Source organism: Thermobia domestica, chromosome 8 (genome assembly GCF_964235325.1).
Source record: "Thermobia domestica chromosome 8, izTheDome1.hap1.1, whole genome shotgun sequence".
Taxonomy (NCBI): Eukaryota; Metazoa; Arthropoda; class Insecta; order Zygentoma; family Lepismatidae; genus Thermobia; species Thermobia domestica.
In genome coordinates, this window is record NC_137461.1 from 43,531,386 (window position 1) to 43,548,520 (window position 17,135).

Consider the following 17,135-nt stretch of genomic DNA (forward strand, 5'->3'; position numbering starts at 1 on the left):
ACTTTCAACTGAACGTTCAATAATGTTATAGTTCGCTGGTTCCTTCCCAGTAAGTCACACAGAGAGAAGAAGGAGCTTATAGCTAACTGACAGGAGCTGGCAGGACTTTGATTGAAAAAAAGAAAAACAGTGTTGACAGGCAAACAAAAACTTCGATATCATAAGTCGATGGTTTTCCAGGAATACTACTCATGGATTCATGGCTATACGTATACTACCAACACTTGCTTGTTTCGTTTTCCTATCTTATCTCATCTTTCTACATTGTGTTTCTCTGTGCTCTTGTCTGGTTGTAAGAGAGTGTTCCTACGTCATTAATCGACAAATTGAAAATGACTGACTTAGAGAAAGCTTTTGACTGGGTGAACTATAAATATTGCAATTTCCCCTCATATTTACGAACAACACCAGATATACTCATGTCCAAAATGATTGTCGCGTATTTATAACTGTCTTCTTGTAAAAATATAATTTGATAATGATTTTGCAGGGTACTTTTAATACAGATACTGTGTGTATATTCGAGCAATGTATATTTGTGGTAAATATCATAGGAAAAGAATTAAAAATACGAAAATTAGAATGAGTAAAACAAAATTTTGCAAAATGAACAAGAAAGTTTTATTTTTCGTTTTATTATTCTCATTTACTGCTCTTTTGACATGAAATTTACCAGATACATGTCTTTGCCGATTATACACATACTAACATTATAAGAAATACCGGGCGAATTCGTTATCAAATTGTATTCCTACAACAACATATTTATAGACATGCGGCAATAATTTTGGACATGAGTGTACTTCAGCACTAGCACCAACAAGTAGCTGGCGGATGCCGTCTCCGATGAAATACGAGGAGGACACGAAGAAATACAAGGACCCGAAGAGTCACGAAGAGGGCTCCTTCAATCAAACAGGACTTTCAGCGTTGTTTCCACCAATGGCGGGAGCGGTGGAACAATTGTGTGTGTGTGTGTTCTGAAGGAGCCTAATTTGAAAACGATTAGGTTATGTGTAACTATATTGTGGTAATAAATAGTTAAAACGAAATTCCAGGAACTTTTTGACTGGTCCTGGTATGTTCAATATGATCAAAAGAGGATTTGATACCCTTGTCCAGTGAACGTGTCATAGCTCTTATACTAAACTAGCATTCTTGGGGCATTCTTTGCTGTCACCTAACTTTCACTCTGATAGTTTGAAGATTATAAAGCAATGTTGAATTCTTCTTGATTTCTTTTTTATTCTTGAGTGATATATAGAAATTTTTACAGTTTCCGTTGTTTTCTTTCTCTAACCACTATATAGAAATCTACACGCTCACTTGATATTAAAAGTAGACTATTTAATAGAGAACACAGATACAATATTTATTATACTTTCTAGTACGCGTAATATGAAGTTTACAAACAGAAATGCAATGCTTGTTTGATATTTCAGAACTCAGAGTTGTCTTCATTGCAATAACCTAGTTTTTACAATGGCAAATATTTCAAGGTACTTACTCTCAAAAACGATATGTTGCAATAATGTAAGTACTATATAGGGCTATATAAGTGCATATAATGGATAAATATATGCTATATGCTTGCTATATGCTTGTGCATATAATGGATAAATATAAGCGACGTTCTGAAGTAGCTTTCAGGAGTTACTAGTAGTGTTCTTCGATTTAACTACATCATACCACAAAGTTTACCAAGATTAAAGAAAATAATTGATGGTTAATTGCATAAATAAAAGGAAATAGATCAATTTTTTGTCATAAAATTCAAGTAAAACAATTACTGAGTGTTAAATACAAAACATCGCTATAGAAGAAAAAGAATAAGCTTAGTTTAGAAATTATTGAAGTCTAGTGTATTGTTACGGAACAATAAATTACGAAGAAACTTAAAAACTTAATAAGTGCTACGTCTGGGCTAAATACTTGGCGTCTTCACTTGGTATCGTTATAGAGAAATAACTAACTCTATGGCCTATAGAAACCAGAGGTTCAATGCCATGTTCACAAAAGCTCTCCACTGATTTGAGATCCATCTTAATATTGTCCTTTCACGTGACACTAGGTCTTCCTTATGGTCATTTTCCGATTGATTTTCCAGTTAAAACTTTGAAAGCGTTCCTACTTTCTTCCATTCAGGCTACATGACCTCCCCACCTAAGCCTATTAGATTCGATGGTCCTAACAATGTTTGGTAAACGTTTTAAACTATGCAGTTTCTCATTATGAAGTTTCCGCCATTCCCCATGCCCGTTATTCCAGGGTACGAATATTCTTCTCGCGATCTTGTTCCCAAATACGATATAGAGAAATACGGATTTGATTCCCAGGTGCGAGCTCATTGCTCTTTAAAAAAAAAAAAAACTCCCAAAATAAGTCAACCATCAAACTAAACTTAAATAAGATGCAACTATAAAACTATTTTTAGATTATATCTGAAGAAAAGAAACATGTATATTCTTATATCAGAAAACAAGTTTTCGGAATTACTTTCAAACTATTCTGAGCATAAGTTGTTCTTTGTTTATTGAAATTTAGCGTCCTTTTTTAGGACCGAGACTAAATGTGATTTGGACATACAATTTAAGGCGGAAACTGAACCACCGTAATACTTTCAAATTCCAATATTTTCCCACTGCGGCCATGTCTATCAAAAGAGCTCTGATTATCTGTATCAAACGGGTAGCGGTGACTTACGTCAATCCGTTAGTCCACACGATAACTCTTGCAAAAAGCGAATTTCTGAATTCTGTTTCTCGCAATAGGTAGCTAGCGTGATTTCCTCAACCGAATTATTTAATGAACCGAGTCAATCCGTTATGATCTTCACGGGTTCCGTCAACATCTTAACGGTGATTCTAACTGTAGCTATCAATATTACATTTTCTACTAATAAAACAAAGGTAGGAAAAGTTACGCTTCTCGCCATTAGATGATAACAAGCGTGCTCCACCAATTGGAATCTGCCGAACGAAATTGAAACTTCTATTCGCTGTTCGGCGTAAGCTCTAAACTGCGATAAACAAAACCATGTGAAACTAAATCTAGCTGATTTGCTGTTGGCCAACCAACGCTTGTACTCCTCCGCAAAATAGTTCATATGATTTGATTATTACTTTCACTATGAAGCTCCACATAAAACTACTACGTTATTATAAATGACAAAAATATAATGCAGACTATCTAATAATACTGCAATCGAGTGTGGTTAATGAAACAATACAAATAAACACTAAGCATGCGCAGTAATTATGGCGCCAATTCAACTGTGAAGGCGTGTTCTACTTTTAAAGTCTGAAAGATGGTTGGCATGAATCCCGGTTCCGCGAGTGTTGTGCTGAAACACCAACAAGGTAAACCTTTACTCACTAAGCAACAATTGTTTACCAGCGAAATTCATTATTTTTTAATCTTTCGAGTTTTTTTTTTCTTTTCTCCTGCTGCTATAAGTATCTGGACAACACGAGACAGTATTGTTAAAATGCACGTGTATAATTTGCTCCTCCCCGTGGGGAGTGGGAGTGATACATTACTAGCCAATCGTAATTGTGACAAGCGGAAAGATACAAATATTTTGTTTATCGGAGTTTAGAGCTTACGCTGAACAAAGAATAGTGCGTGATCCTTTCTACAGTCTACAAAATTTTATTGTGTCTTCATTCATATCTGATTGTATTATCTGTACTGAGCCTTTTGGGAACGAGATGGTGTTGGTGTCCCTAATCTCAGGGTATATGAGTCGCAGCGGGATGGGCCTAACATCATTTGGCAGTTGACAGTTGAATCTAGTAGATGTAGAAAAAGTGTTGGAATTGTTAGATTGAGGCGTAAGATATAATGCCGTGAAAATAAGTGAACTTCCTAAACTGCGTTACATTTTACAATTTCATTTCGATAAAAATATGTCAAAGATGTTCCTTGCAGTCACACCAAAAGTTGAGAGCGAATATAAGCAGTCATGACAAGCCAATGACTTAAACCTCCATCACCAAACCGCATTAACCCATTTGGAGAAAATTTGCTACAAAGCAAGCTCGACGTTTGGGTGACACATGATCAAAATAAAAAAAACATTTATTCGATCGAATTTCTATCGGCAAATCTCTACTGAAACGTAACGAACTCGCTATTTCTATGAAGTTGTTTAGTTTCGGATTTTCAGAACAATAGCTTCTATCGATTACATCTTACCTACAAGACAGAAAACAATATGTGGTGTTCAATAAATAAAAGATCTGTTTTGTTTGATGTTTACTCAGGCGTGCCACAAGGATCTAACTTAGGACCTTTATTTTTTGTGTTATTTATTAATGACTTGCCATCTGTTTTCAAAAATTCAAATTGTTTATTGCATGCCGACGATATGGAACTGTATAGGCAAATAAGAGAAGCTAAAGATGTTTGGGAGCTTCGAAATGAATTAAATAGTTGTTATCACTGAAGTCTTGAAAATAAACTGCATCTCAATATCGATAAATGTATGGCAATAACTTTCTCAAGAAAAAGATAATCCCTTTTATTTTGATTGTAGGATTAATAACTTAAATATCAAAAGATCCCAAAAGGTAAATGATTTTCGAACTATCGTCAATATCAAAATGTATTTTAATGTACATATAGAGAAAGTATAAATGAGGCCTTTATGCTGTTATGATTCGTAATAAGAAATACCAGAGATTTACAGAATTCTCATGCTTTAATAACTGTATTTATGACCCTTGTTAGAGGTAGACTTCATTATGCCTCTATAATCTGGGCTCCTAATTGAAAAAATTGTATTAATAAAGTTGAATGTATCCAAAATAAATTTCTGAGATATCTGTATTACAAGGTTTTTAACATTAATTCTTATGAAATAAAGGTATCGTACCAAACTCTTCCGAGTATTTTTGATGGTAATTCATTGGCAACTAGACGCGAGCACTCACAGCTAATTTCCCTTTACAAATTAGTGAATGGAGTTGTCGATAGTTCAGGATGCCTAGGATTATTGAATTTTAATACAAAATCAAAAATAAGAAGAAGAAGAAGAAGAAGAAGAAGAAATCGATTACCTTTTGTTTGCTACAGATCTGAAACTATGACACATTTAAACTCGCCTATTACGAGAGTTTGTCGATTGTACAACATGCTGATACAGGAGAATATCGACTTAGATTTTACTAAGCCTTAGTCTATTCAATCTATGATTGATTCAGTCAATTATTGATTACAAGAGATTTTTAATTCGAACCCGACATTGATTGTGGTGATTTGAAATTAAAAGAGTATTTCTATTACGTGAAAACATTTTTGTCCTTCTCACAGAAATCTTTTTTAAACATTTATATTTTGGATATTTATATTGTTGCTTGCTATGTTCTATTTGTTTGTCTTTCATTTGTGTCGTAAATGGCTGGATTATAATCTTTACGATATTCTATTTGTATATTTGCAAATCTTATTGGTGGAATTACTACAAATAGGAACTTATATCTCTTACTTGTTTTCTCATGTTTGTACTATGTTTACTTTGTACTTTCTCATGTTTGTACTTTGTATGTTTATTTTTAACTTTCTCTCTTGTTGTGTGTCTCAATATTTATAAAGCTTGTAGTTATGTAAGCCTCCTGTAAATTGGAATATTCATTTCTTGTAATAGATGACCAATAAATAAATAAATAAATAAAAAGAATACGTTTACTAATCTTATACCATACGCGTATACCACCACGTTCCAGTGATTTATAAACAACTCTCGCTGCGAATTTGTAGTTTATTGCTTTAAATGAAACTAAATCTGTAGTCTTTATGTTCCATGTTCATGCCATTTAGGCTTATTTTTAGCCTATTGATAGTCATGTGGGAACTTACTGTAAATGAGTTCCCATCTTACTTTACGACATGAAATAAAGATATAAATTATTATTAGTAGTAGTAGCAACATTTTATGTGAAAGTCGTGTTCAAGCTATATTCCCAAACACTACATTATAAACTACTATAACTCTAGGAAAGAAAAAAGAACGATTTCTTCGCATCTATGTAGGTATTCATTTTTGATAGCGTTGGTACATTCACCATGGATTTGTACAGTATATAAATAGGGAATGGAGCAAATAAATCTGTATCTCGTGAAAATTCCGTCCAAAACACAATTTTAAACACATTTAATCTGTATACTAATTTTTTTTTACAGGCTAGCCAGAAGGGCTAGCTGCCTTTCAGAGGGTTACGCCCTCTTTTAGGAACGAGATTGGCGCTTAACATTGGAATGAGTATGTTGGATGGCCTAAGTGATTTTAATCCTTATTAGCAGCAACATTTACATAAATAAATAATTTTGAAGGCGGAGACTTAAGGAATATTAATCCTTAACATTAGGTGCAGGTATAAACACAAAGGAGAAACGAATACGGTATATTTTAAACAAATAAATTATAACAAAATGATAGCAGTGGATAGGTATAGCATTCATGATCTGTACAAGTATAGCAATGAGCGTGAGAGATGTGGTGAGGTGCATTCACAGGACAACACATGGGTGATGTTAATTAAACAAATGAGATTATCTTCAGCCTGGGGGCTACTCTAGGCAATGATAAAAACGAATGATGCCCATGTTAGTAAATAATGGTAATCACTGTGCTGGAAATGATGGATGAATGAGAGGAAGATGTTCATGAATGACGTAATATGTGATTATAAGTAAAGCAGGGTCTAACGGTGGTAGAGTATAATGATATAATGTGAAGAGGAGCGAAAGTGAAGGATGATAATAACGGTGAGGTGTTGGATGAAGTGCTAAATAACGCATTGTGTCCTGTAATAAAGGATGTCGTGTTTCGAAGCGTTTGGTGATAAATGTTAGCCGCAACTTTTTTAGGTAGTATTGTAAAGTCGGAAAAGTGATTTTGCGGTATAGATCCTGTGTAGGACTAGGCAGCTTAATGCGGAACACTGTACGGAAAGCATGGCGTTCTAGAATTTAAAGTTTATTGTAGAACTTAGTTGGGGCAGCTATCCAAGCAGTAAACCCGTAAGTAAGGACAGGTCGTAAGAAAACCTTGTAGGGATTTAGGATGGTGTGTGCTTTAAGGCCCCAGGTGGTACCAGTCAATCGTTTCAGGAGATTGAATCTATTATAAGCTTTGGTGGTAATGTTTTTCAGGTGTTGCGACCAAGTAAGGTGGTGATCATAGGTAATTCCCAGATATGTGAAAGTGTTACTGATTTGAATAGGCACCCCATCAACATACAGAGAGAGATTGCGTGGGTTTCGGTGGACTTTGGAAGTTCTTCTAGGTGGTAAGAATACGATGGCTTGTGTTTTAGCTGCGTTAATAGTAAGCCGGCACTGGCGCACCAGGTGTAAAAGCGATCGATAGCTGTTTGTAAGAGAATGTTAAGCTGCTGGATAGTTGTTTCAAGTGCAAGAAGCGCCGTGTTATCCGCATATTGGAAAAGATGGATCTTATCTGGCACTCGGGGCATATCAGCTACATACAGCAGGTATAGTAAAGGAGACAGGGCTGACCCTTGTGGTACGCCAGAGAACAGAAAGATAGGATGTGACAAACTGCCTCGTACTGAGATATAGGTGATACGATTCGTAATGAAATGGTAAATGAGGCGAATGTAGGAGATAGGGAGCTGAAATTGCAGAAGTTTGTATATGAGCCCATGGTGCCAGACTTTATCGAATGCTTTCTCCAAATCAAATAATACTAAGCAGGAAGGATTGGCTGAATTATAATGCTGAGTAATGAGGGTTGTGAGTCGAAGTAGTTGATCATTTATAGAGAAAGCTGGTCGAAAACCTGCTTGTGTGACTGGAAGTAAGCCGTGATCTGAGATGAAGATAATGTAATCGTTAAACCAGGATACGTTCCAGGATCTTACTGAATGTGGAAATGAGTTGTATAGGCCTATAGGATGCAACATTTTGGGGAGGTTTATGTGGTTTAGGAAACATTAGCGTCTTAGATGTTTTCCAAGCTAAAGGAAAGAAGCCAGTGCGCAATATGAATGTATAGATATTCGCAAGAAGAAGTAATAGTGAAAAAGGACATTCCTTGATGTGTCGATACATCACGTTATCTAGGCCAGGTGCAGAATTTCTTTTATTATGGAGAACTTGAGATATTTCGTGAGTGGTGATTGGGGCGGACACAGCAATATTAGGGGGTAAAATATGAGTAGTATTTGGTTGCAGTTGTGGCGATGAAATATTGAGTCTGTCTGCGGGATGAGGTGCTTTCTCAATTGGCGGTGTGAAAATTTCTTGGAGGTGATCTGCAAAAGCATTCGCTTTATCCTATCGGTACTAACAGGTGTGTCACCCATTAAAATGGGATAGGGTGTAGTAGAGAATTTGCCACACACGCATTGAAGCGAGCCCAGAATTTAGTAGGATGCGATGTTTCAGACAGAGTGTTGCATGTCTTCACCCAGCACCGGAGCTTATAAGCTTTGATGTAATTATGCACTGTACGTTGTGTGGAGATAGTCTCGATAGAGCTGACGTGAACGTTTGACCATGGAGAGATATTGTGGCGGAAGTTTAGGCTGATATGGAACGGATTGTGTTGTTGGAATATACAAGTTGCTGGCTTCCTGAATTGCGGATGTTATGCGATCGACAGTCTGGTATAAATCGTCACTTATGGCGGGTTCTGTTAAATCACTGGTAAGATCTGAAATATGCGAACGATATTGATCCCATTTAGCTTTATCGTATCGCAAGCTGAGTCGAACTGGTAAAGAGGAACGTGGTGTAGCTGAGTGTGATTTGTAGACAAGCTTGATGGGTGCATGATCACTACCAAGAAGGTCAAGAATTTCTATAGTGCAATGTGAAACAAGATTTGAGGAGGCAATGACTATGTCAGGTTTGGTGTTTGAGATTAGGCGTGTAGCTTGTGGAAGATCTAGAATTATCCCTGTAGTGTGGATCGTTATGAAGTTCACGAAATTTGTTCGGTCACCATTGCTGCGGCTGTGCATATTGAAATCGGCCATAATGATGTATCTATTAGTGAAGTATTAGAAATATTGAACGAACTGCTGAGGCAAAGGATGATTTGGTCTGATGTATACAGTTGCTAAGGTGATGACGATAATTTTGAAATAAACTGTGGCAAGGAGATGTTCGGGAAGAGCTGTTGCAGTATACTGATGCTGGCGATAAGGGATGTGAGGGGAAATTCCTATGGCTACTCCTCCATTGGATCGAAGTGCAGGTACGGGATTCGCAGAATGTAACATGGTATAGCGTGGTAAACGGCAAATACGAGAGTTTGTTAGAAAGGTTTCATTGAGTAAGAAACATGTAACACGTTCCTCAAGAAGAAGCTGTTCAAATAAAACTTTGTGTTTTGGTAGTGATCGGATGTTTAGAAAGAGAAAAGTTAGAGCCATGACGTTAAACGAGTAAACTAGCATGGGATTTATGAAAATGAACAGTATTGCCGGAATAGGTTGCAGTAAAATTAACATGAAAAGTGGTTCTTGCTGCAAGAATGATTTGTTGTAAGATATGACGCCTAATGAAGGGATGGATGTTTTGTAAAGCTAGCGTTAGAAACATCAATAGCTGGTCTAATGATATTTAAGCGTCAATTGGATGTGGATTGGTTTGAGCTGGTGCCGGCAGTCGCAAAGGAACGAGCTCGGGATGATCCTGAATAGGGTCCGGCTTTGCCTTACACTTGTAGCTGTAGGCCGATGTTGTTCGTTACAAGTGGCGCATTTTGGTGGCAATTGCAAGTTGTTACAAGTCCGGGTGTCATGTGGACCAGCACAGTAGCCACATTTACTTGAACTTTTACAATCGGATGTATGATGGGAATTGTAGACCTTGCAACGTTCACAGCGGACTGGCATAGGTACTGGTGTTCGTGATGGTTTAACTCTGTGCTTGTGGTTGTAAATGTATGCACCTGATGCTAGTAACTCATCAATGGTGTCTTGATGGTTTGTAAGCACACGGACCATATAGGTAGGCCCGTTATCATTTCGAATGCGTATTACTTTCGTAATGGTGTGGCCCTCGAGGTTGAGCTCCTCTTGGACTTCTTCATCTGTATAAGATGGGTCAACTCCCCGAATAACGACAGATAGCAGTGGTAATCGTTTCGGTGGTGGAGGCTGCTTACGTGTAGAGGAATTGAGTGACTCTTTTTCGCATTTGGACTAAAAGTGTCAATAGGCACTTTGTTTTTTATTGTAGCGAGCAGAGTTGGGTCCAGAGTTTTTAAGATGATACCATTCCTCGTATGAACGATTTCTGAAATAGCTGCTCGAGGGAGGTACTTGCGTAGTTGTATGGCAACAAACTTCGCATTGCTGAATTTTACGTCGAAATGAGTGAGCAACATGGAATGGACTGCAGGTGGAGTGGATCCGTCAGAATGATTTGAAGAAGTAGTTATGTCCATTGGAACTTGGTTTAGATCTGAAGTAGAAACAAGATATTGCTTTTTCGGAGGTGGAGATTGTTGAAGACGTTCTATATAACTGTCAGTATGTTCTGATGGATGTGGCGATCTGCTGCGGACAGAACTAGAAGAGATGACTGAAGTTGCAGAGGCAACTGAGGCTTGAGAATCTCGCCGCTGCTGAGATTTGCTAATATTGGAAGAAGTGTGATTCGGATCCTTGCGAGTCCTGCCCTTCGGGGTGCTATCTGAGGGTCCAGGTAGAACTTGAGGTAACCCTGTATGTTTGCCTTTCATCGTTTTGCCTGTTGTAGAAGGCCGATGCCCTTCTCCATCATCTGCATATCGAAATGCAGATGAGGGGCACATTTGCATATTAACATGTAAATATGATGATTTGTGTGGTATAATTAATTGCTTAACATTAGCATATTCAATGCATATTATTTCTATATTATTAGTAATGAAGTGTACACACCTAGCATAGTACGTAAATATTAATACACTATTGTATTATATTGTATTTATTTCTTTTGTGTTTATTTCATTTATAGGCATTATATAGTGTATAAATGGGTTGCATAAAATTACTGCGTCATTGCATAAAGTATAGCGTACAAGGGATGATGGAAGGAATGATATTAAAAGCAGAGATGAAGGATTAATTAAATAGGAAATGAGAAGATTCTATAGGAATCAAACATGAGTTTTCAGAACGCTTGGAAGAGAGCTAGCACTGAGAGAAGTTTTTTTTTTCTTTCCCGACTTGCTGTCGCCTATACTACAAGATGTGAGGTCTCTCACAACTCAACATGGAAAGAAATTACCAGAATAGGAGCTAAATAAGTATCTCAATACACAGGAAGTAGCCTATGAACTTCCTTGGTGAATCTACACTGAGTTTGATACAGTGTGTTGAAACAGAGCGTTTGTATTGTTTCAAAAGCCATAAACTTTTTCGCTTCTACATGCGAAATTTTAGCTTTCTATAGGTGTGATTTCCAATGCACCGAGTTCAAGCGTCATTTCCTCCCCCCCTTCTCACCAGAGACCAGTAACCTGGCCAGCGAGCCTTTTAGTTAGTTCCCGAAATGCAACACCAATTTGAAAATGTATACTCTGATTTGACTTATTTTCTGTGTTTAATATTAATATTTACGTACTAAGCTAAACACGTTCTTGGAAATACCGCACAAAATTCTGATTTATTTTAACAGCGTGTTTCCCTTATCGAACAAGACACTTGGATCTTGTATTTGTGAAAAATAAATAATTAACAAAGATGTTTCCTTCAATCTCTCTCTAAGCAAACATGGCTGCATTAGTAGCAGACAGTTTTGAACGACAGCCACAGAAATTGGGTGTACTGCTGCTTCTGAGAGAGATGACAGTTCATAAATTGTATATATATGTATTCTCTGTATGTTTACCTTTATTTTGATGTATAAAATCATATGTTTCTCAATTTTATTTGTATGTAACAAGTGAAGAAAAACAACAGTGTGCGAAAAACTTTCATAGTTTCTTCTGCGAGCAAAACTTTCAGTGTTGGCCGTTCCTTAGAGAAGGGGCAGCACGTGTCAGCCAAGAAAGGGTGAATTTGGCTACGGATGGTAGCTGAACAAGTGCATTGTGCAGGTCGGACCACACGCAAATCGCCTCAGGGCAGAGAACCTTTTGTCAAAGGTTGCTTGAGGAAGCGAGTTTCTTCGTTTCCTTGTTTTTACCAGAAACATATACTCGTTCTCCTGAGAGAACGTGGTAGTTCAAGTCAGATTCGTGAAGCAACAACATATAGTTTTTCGGTTCGAAGGAAGTCACCTGACTTCTCTTACAGAGTGTTCGATACCCAGGACGAGGTGTGAGCAATTTGTTATCCGGCTCCCCTGGATTTGTCCTGTGAACAACTGAATACGCGAGTGCGTAGAACTCAGTTTTTTTTTATGAAGCTATAATCATATTCCTAAAATGTGTAAGACCTACACATATCTGCAGTTTGTCATCAGTGGTGCTTATTACATATAGTGACAATGGAAGATTAAATTTGAGATCATCAGTTTCTAATCATTCATTCTCTGAGTGCAATGGACGCTAAATAGAGACAACATAATTTGAATCTCGTCGCACCTCCCAATTTTAATATAGGAAAACCCAGTTTTTCAAACATGGAAGAAATACTTACTTTACGATATCTCAGTTAGAGATACAAAACCTAGGCCGGTAACGCCTTTAAGCCGTGCCTGTCCTTGGACTTTTAGCACAAGGCTTCCAGCAATTATTTTGCTTGGTTATAGGAGCTACTAAAGTTCCTTCATTGAACGTGTGAAATCCAGCTTACCATCTCTCCTACAGAACATTTTACATTTCAGTGGAATGGGAATCTAGGAGGACACTGTGTCATACAACATAGAACTTGTGAACAGCGAGTGAATATCGGAACAGTGAACCAGTATATTAAATTGTGATTATTTTTATCTTCAATCTGTGTATTTATATCACAGATATTGAAATATGTTTCAGTGGAATACCTCTCTCCTCTAAAAACTGTTAGAGACAAGAAACTCAAAATTATGAGGAGATAAAAGAATGTTGTAAATATCTCTATATATATTTTTTTTCTTTCTTTTTGAAAGGTCAAACAGACCTTTTTAACTTCAGGTTCATCCTACCTTCTCCTTTTTGTTATTTTTATAATGATGAAATAGTTTTAAAAAATTATCAAGCATATCCATATATCTAAAAAGTGTGTGTGTGTAGTGCACTACAAAAAGGTGATAAGTATTAGTGTATCAAAGTGTGGATATCAACACATTCACCCTATTTTATGTTCCTGATTCCGTTGTGGAAAATAAAACTGCCAGCTCTTACCAGAACAACTGTCTATTCAATTTGCTGTATGGTGAGTACCTGTGCTAATGATATGTTTGTTTTCAGGAGTGTGATTCAAGGAGGCAATTTCCCCTTGACTGTGTATGTTTGACCACCTCTCTGTATGGGGCTCAGAGAGAATTCTGCCCAAGGAACCAAATAACAGTCATGAAATAGTGAGATCACATACAGGCTGCTACCTGAAAATTTTAATGTCAGATTAAATTTTTTTTTTTTTAACATTATTTGAAATCTATAACTGACTCACTATTGTAGCATCTTTGAGCATGGCTGTTATGCAGATGGCCCTGAGATCTGCTGTTCCACAAAACATAAATAATATTGCTCTACCGACTTCATAAGGGAGTGGCGGCCCTTCCAGGAGAGAACCTTATCTCCAAGAGGGGAATAAATCTTTTTATATTTTTGTTTTTGCATTCTATGTAAATATTTCAGTTAATTACGAATATTCCCAGCCACTCTCCTTCATTTATTTTATTTATTTGTGTTGGTGTTCTTAGGTAAACAGTTGTTTCGGCACTGGCTATCTAGCACCTCACACTGTTCCTAGCCGTGGGTCCGCCATCGAAAATCCGCCCCTGGGCTGATGCCCAAATGTAAATGCGAAGATGTGTGCCTATAAATGTGTGATGAACGATTTGATGATACGAGATGGAATGATGATGATAGTTTCACCGTCCAGCACTGAAAAGCGCTGTCAATCCCAATGAGAGCGTATGCGTGCTGGTCTCGATTGTGCGTGTGCTACACAATGTTCTCGAAGGCACGTTAACACTTCTCAGCTAGGCTAGGCTTTACACAAAAGACAGCTTATGACGTTTGGTACTTGACTTGAACCACAAATCACTAAATAAGTTACAATTTTTTCAAAGATCTGTTCATGTCAAAAAAATTTTAAAAAAAAAAACACTCTGTACCATATTTACGTCCTGTAGGCTAAGGGAGACTATGATTAAGGCAAATGAATGATTATGGAAGAATTGGTGGAATGAGAAAGTAAAAGAAACGGGATGAAGAAAACCAACGGATATGATGTTCTCTACCACACTTGGCCAGGGATCGCGCCAGGGGCACCACACACCAGATAAGCGCTCTACCACTGAGCCACCATGCTGTTCCTCCCCCACCCCCCACTCGAAAGAAAAGAAAAAATAATTTATCTAATAAATCAATTTACAATAACACACTGAGCAATGCTGTGAGAATATGTAAAAAAAAAAAAGAAAAGAACACTATCACGTAACAGTTTCAACACAATGGGCCTTATGCAGAGTCGTTTTGAAGCGCGATTACTGTCATATTAAAGAGTTCGACTGACATAAGTCTCCTGCAGTAGTCAGTGTTTTAGTATGATGCTAATCATACGTCGTAACGACTCTGCATAAGGCGGAATAACTCTAACGGAGTTATTATGTTGAAACTGTTACGTGATTTTTTTTTTCATATCACAGCCTTGCTCAGTGTGTTATTTTGTATTAGTATAAATCAATTCACTATAGAACCAAGATCAACCTGGTACTCAAACGACGTAAAATTCTGTAAAATCCATCCTTTTAAGTGTACAGTACCATAATAGTTACTCAGGAAAAAGAGTTATTCATTTCTTTTAACAAAATTATTTATAAAAAATGCTACAATAAATACTTACCAGGTATAGTCGTAAGTCTTTCAATGATGTTGATCCTTTAAAAAAAATCTCAGTGCACTGTTACATACACTGTTTAGATTTTCACTCAATGCAACAGCGATAGCAACCGATAACATTAATAACATGATGTCAAAAATGAAAAAAATATTAGAACAAAACTATATTAAATTCTAAGAAGTAAGAATGGAAAAGCATACTCAAAATCAAAATTTGTATATATATACCTCTAAATCTTCATCCGTTGTAACTGATTTGAAGAAATGTAAAGAGATTAATAACAAAGCAATCATTACGTTCTTTTGAATTTCATGAAGAAATATAGTTTCTGTTAGCGACAGACGAGAAAAAAAAGCAACAAACGCGATCTACGTAAGCTTAGGTCTTATCAACACATTTTGTTTTTATTATTATTATTGAAGAAAATGCACCAGCATTTGCGTGTTATTCAGTACGTTAATATACTACGTATATATTCAGCTGATATCAAACACTTTTTAAGATCTCGATTTCGTTGACGAAATGCTCTTACGAAACGTTTTTTTTTTTTATTGTTAACGTTTCACTACATGAACACGTTATCGACTACGTAAGATCGCTTTGTTTTGGTTATTTTGAAGTTTAAACTTTCTAGTCTTTCCAACTATGCTCTGTATAAGTGTATGAGCAGTCTTATAGAAAGGCAGTCATCTTTTATCTGTTTGTCGACAAGTATCAGAACCAAAATAGCAAGAGTTATTAAGAAATTACTAATTCGATATGAACTCAGTGTTCTAATAATATTATATATATTTCATCTCCTCCCTTAACCCTTTTAGGATTTCCACTTTTTGAGGTAAATTTTAGACTTTCAATCAAACAGCTACTGCTTCCTTACTATTTATCGTAGGATCATGGTTCATACCTCGTTTTCTTAAGAATGAAGCTTACTTTCCAACGGTACCACTCGCTTGTGCGTATTATACCCCAGAAATGGGAAAATCGGGGGAAAACCGGGAGATTTTTCGGGAAAAAAATTTGCACCAATCTGAGCCGGGCCTGGGTTCACATACTGTGTCATTACTATTTGACCTCGAGTCATGATTCAATCACCATTTTCTTCAGTATAGCGAGCCCTTTCCAACGGCACCACTCATATGTCCGTATCATACACCTGAACCGGAAAATTCGGGGAAAACCTGGATTTTTTAAACAATTCCGCCAAAACACTTTGCCTCTCGGAACCGGGCTTGAGTTCACGTAGGGATCTGAAGTTTTTTTTTTAAATACGTTGTTATGTATATACATAATACGTATGCAAAATTGCAATCTTGTATCTTGAAAACAAAGGGCGGAAAAAATTGTTGAAAGTCTGAATTCAGATCCTATATATATACATATACATATCATCATATCATAAAAAAAAAATGCGTTATTACTATTTGGCCTAGGGTCATCATTCAAACGTCATTTTCTTCATTATAACAATTCCTTTCCAATGGCTGCACTCACATGTCCGTATCATACACTTAAACCGGAAAAATCGGGAAAAATCGAAATTTTTCTGAAAAAAATCACCCCCTCGGAACACTTGCACCCCTCGGACCCGGCCTCGGTTTCAGTTAGGGATCTCGAAAAAAAATTGAGAAATACCCAAAGGTAGACACAATCCGTATGCAAAGTTTCAATATGATATCTTGAAAACTAATGGCGTGAAAAATTTTTGAAATTTGCCTTAACACGTTCGCTGCGGCAGTGTAAAACTGAGTTTGGATCTCAGTGCTATCCAAGTCACCGTGTGTCTCGTTGAAGATATGTCCATGGATGTTAGTGATGTTCAAAATCTGTACAAACAAAAATACCACAAACGAAGAGAGGTAATAGAATGCATAAAACGGCACAGCAAAAATGAAATATTGCACGAGCCATCGGTGACCCGTAACGCAGCGAACGTGTTAAGAGAAAAAAAAAGTCACGCCACTCCGCACCCACTTGGCGCCGCCAAGTTGATAATCCGACTCCACAATCCAATCTGAATACTCCGAAAATCATCTGGAGTATTCTTTGGTCCATCCTTGACTTGATCAATAAAAAAAATCCGGCTTAAATACCTATCATAGAACCTAAACAAGCGGTCAAAGATATTCCGCCATGGTAACAAAAGTTACCAAAAATCCTAAAAGGGTTAACATTGTACTC

At 36.9% G+C, this 17,135-nt stretch overlaps 1 protein-coding gene and 1 pseudogene across 2 annotated transcripts in view; one reads left to right on the forward strand and one right to left on the reverse strand.

Annotated features, from left to right (window-relative positions):
• LOC145691705 (uncharacterized) overlaps positions 1-15,297 on the reverse strand; it is a 51,153-nt gene extending 35,856 nt beyond the window's left edge. The window contains exon 1 of the mRNA XM_081767045.1: positions 15,185-15,297. Within this exon, the coding sequence (XP_081623171.1) occupies positions 15,185-15,250 (66 nt within the window). The 5' untranslated portion in view covers positions 15,251-15,297. The remainder of the gene's footprint in view (positions 1-15,184) is intronic.
• The window catches only part of LOC145691704 (glucose dehydrogenase [FAD, quinone] pseudogene), a 158,785-nt pseudogene that overhangs the window by 33,244 nt on the left and 108,406 nt on the right, over positions 1-17,135 (forward strand). The window lies entirely within an intron of this gene.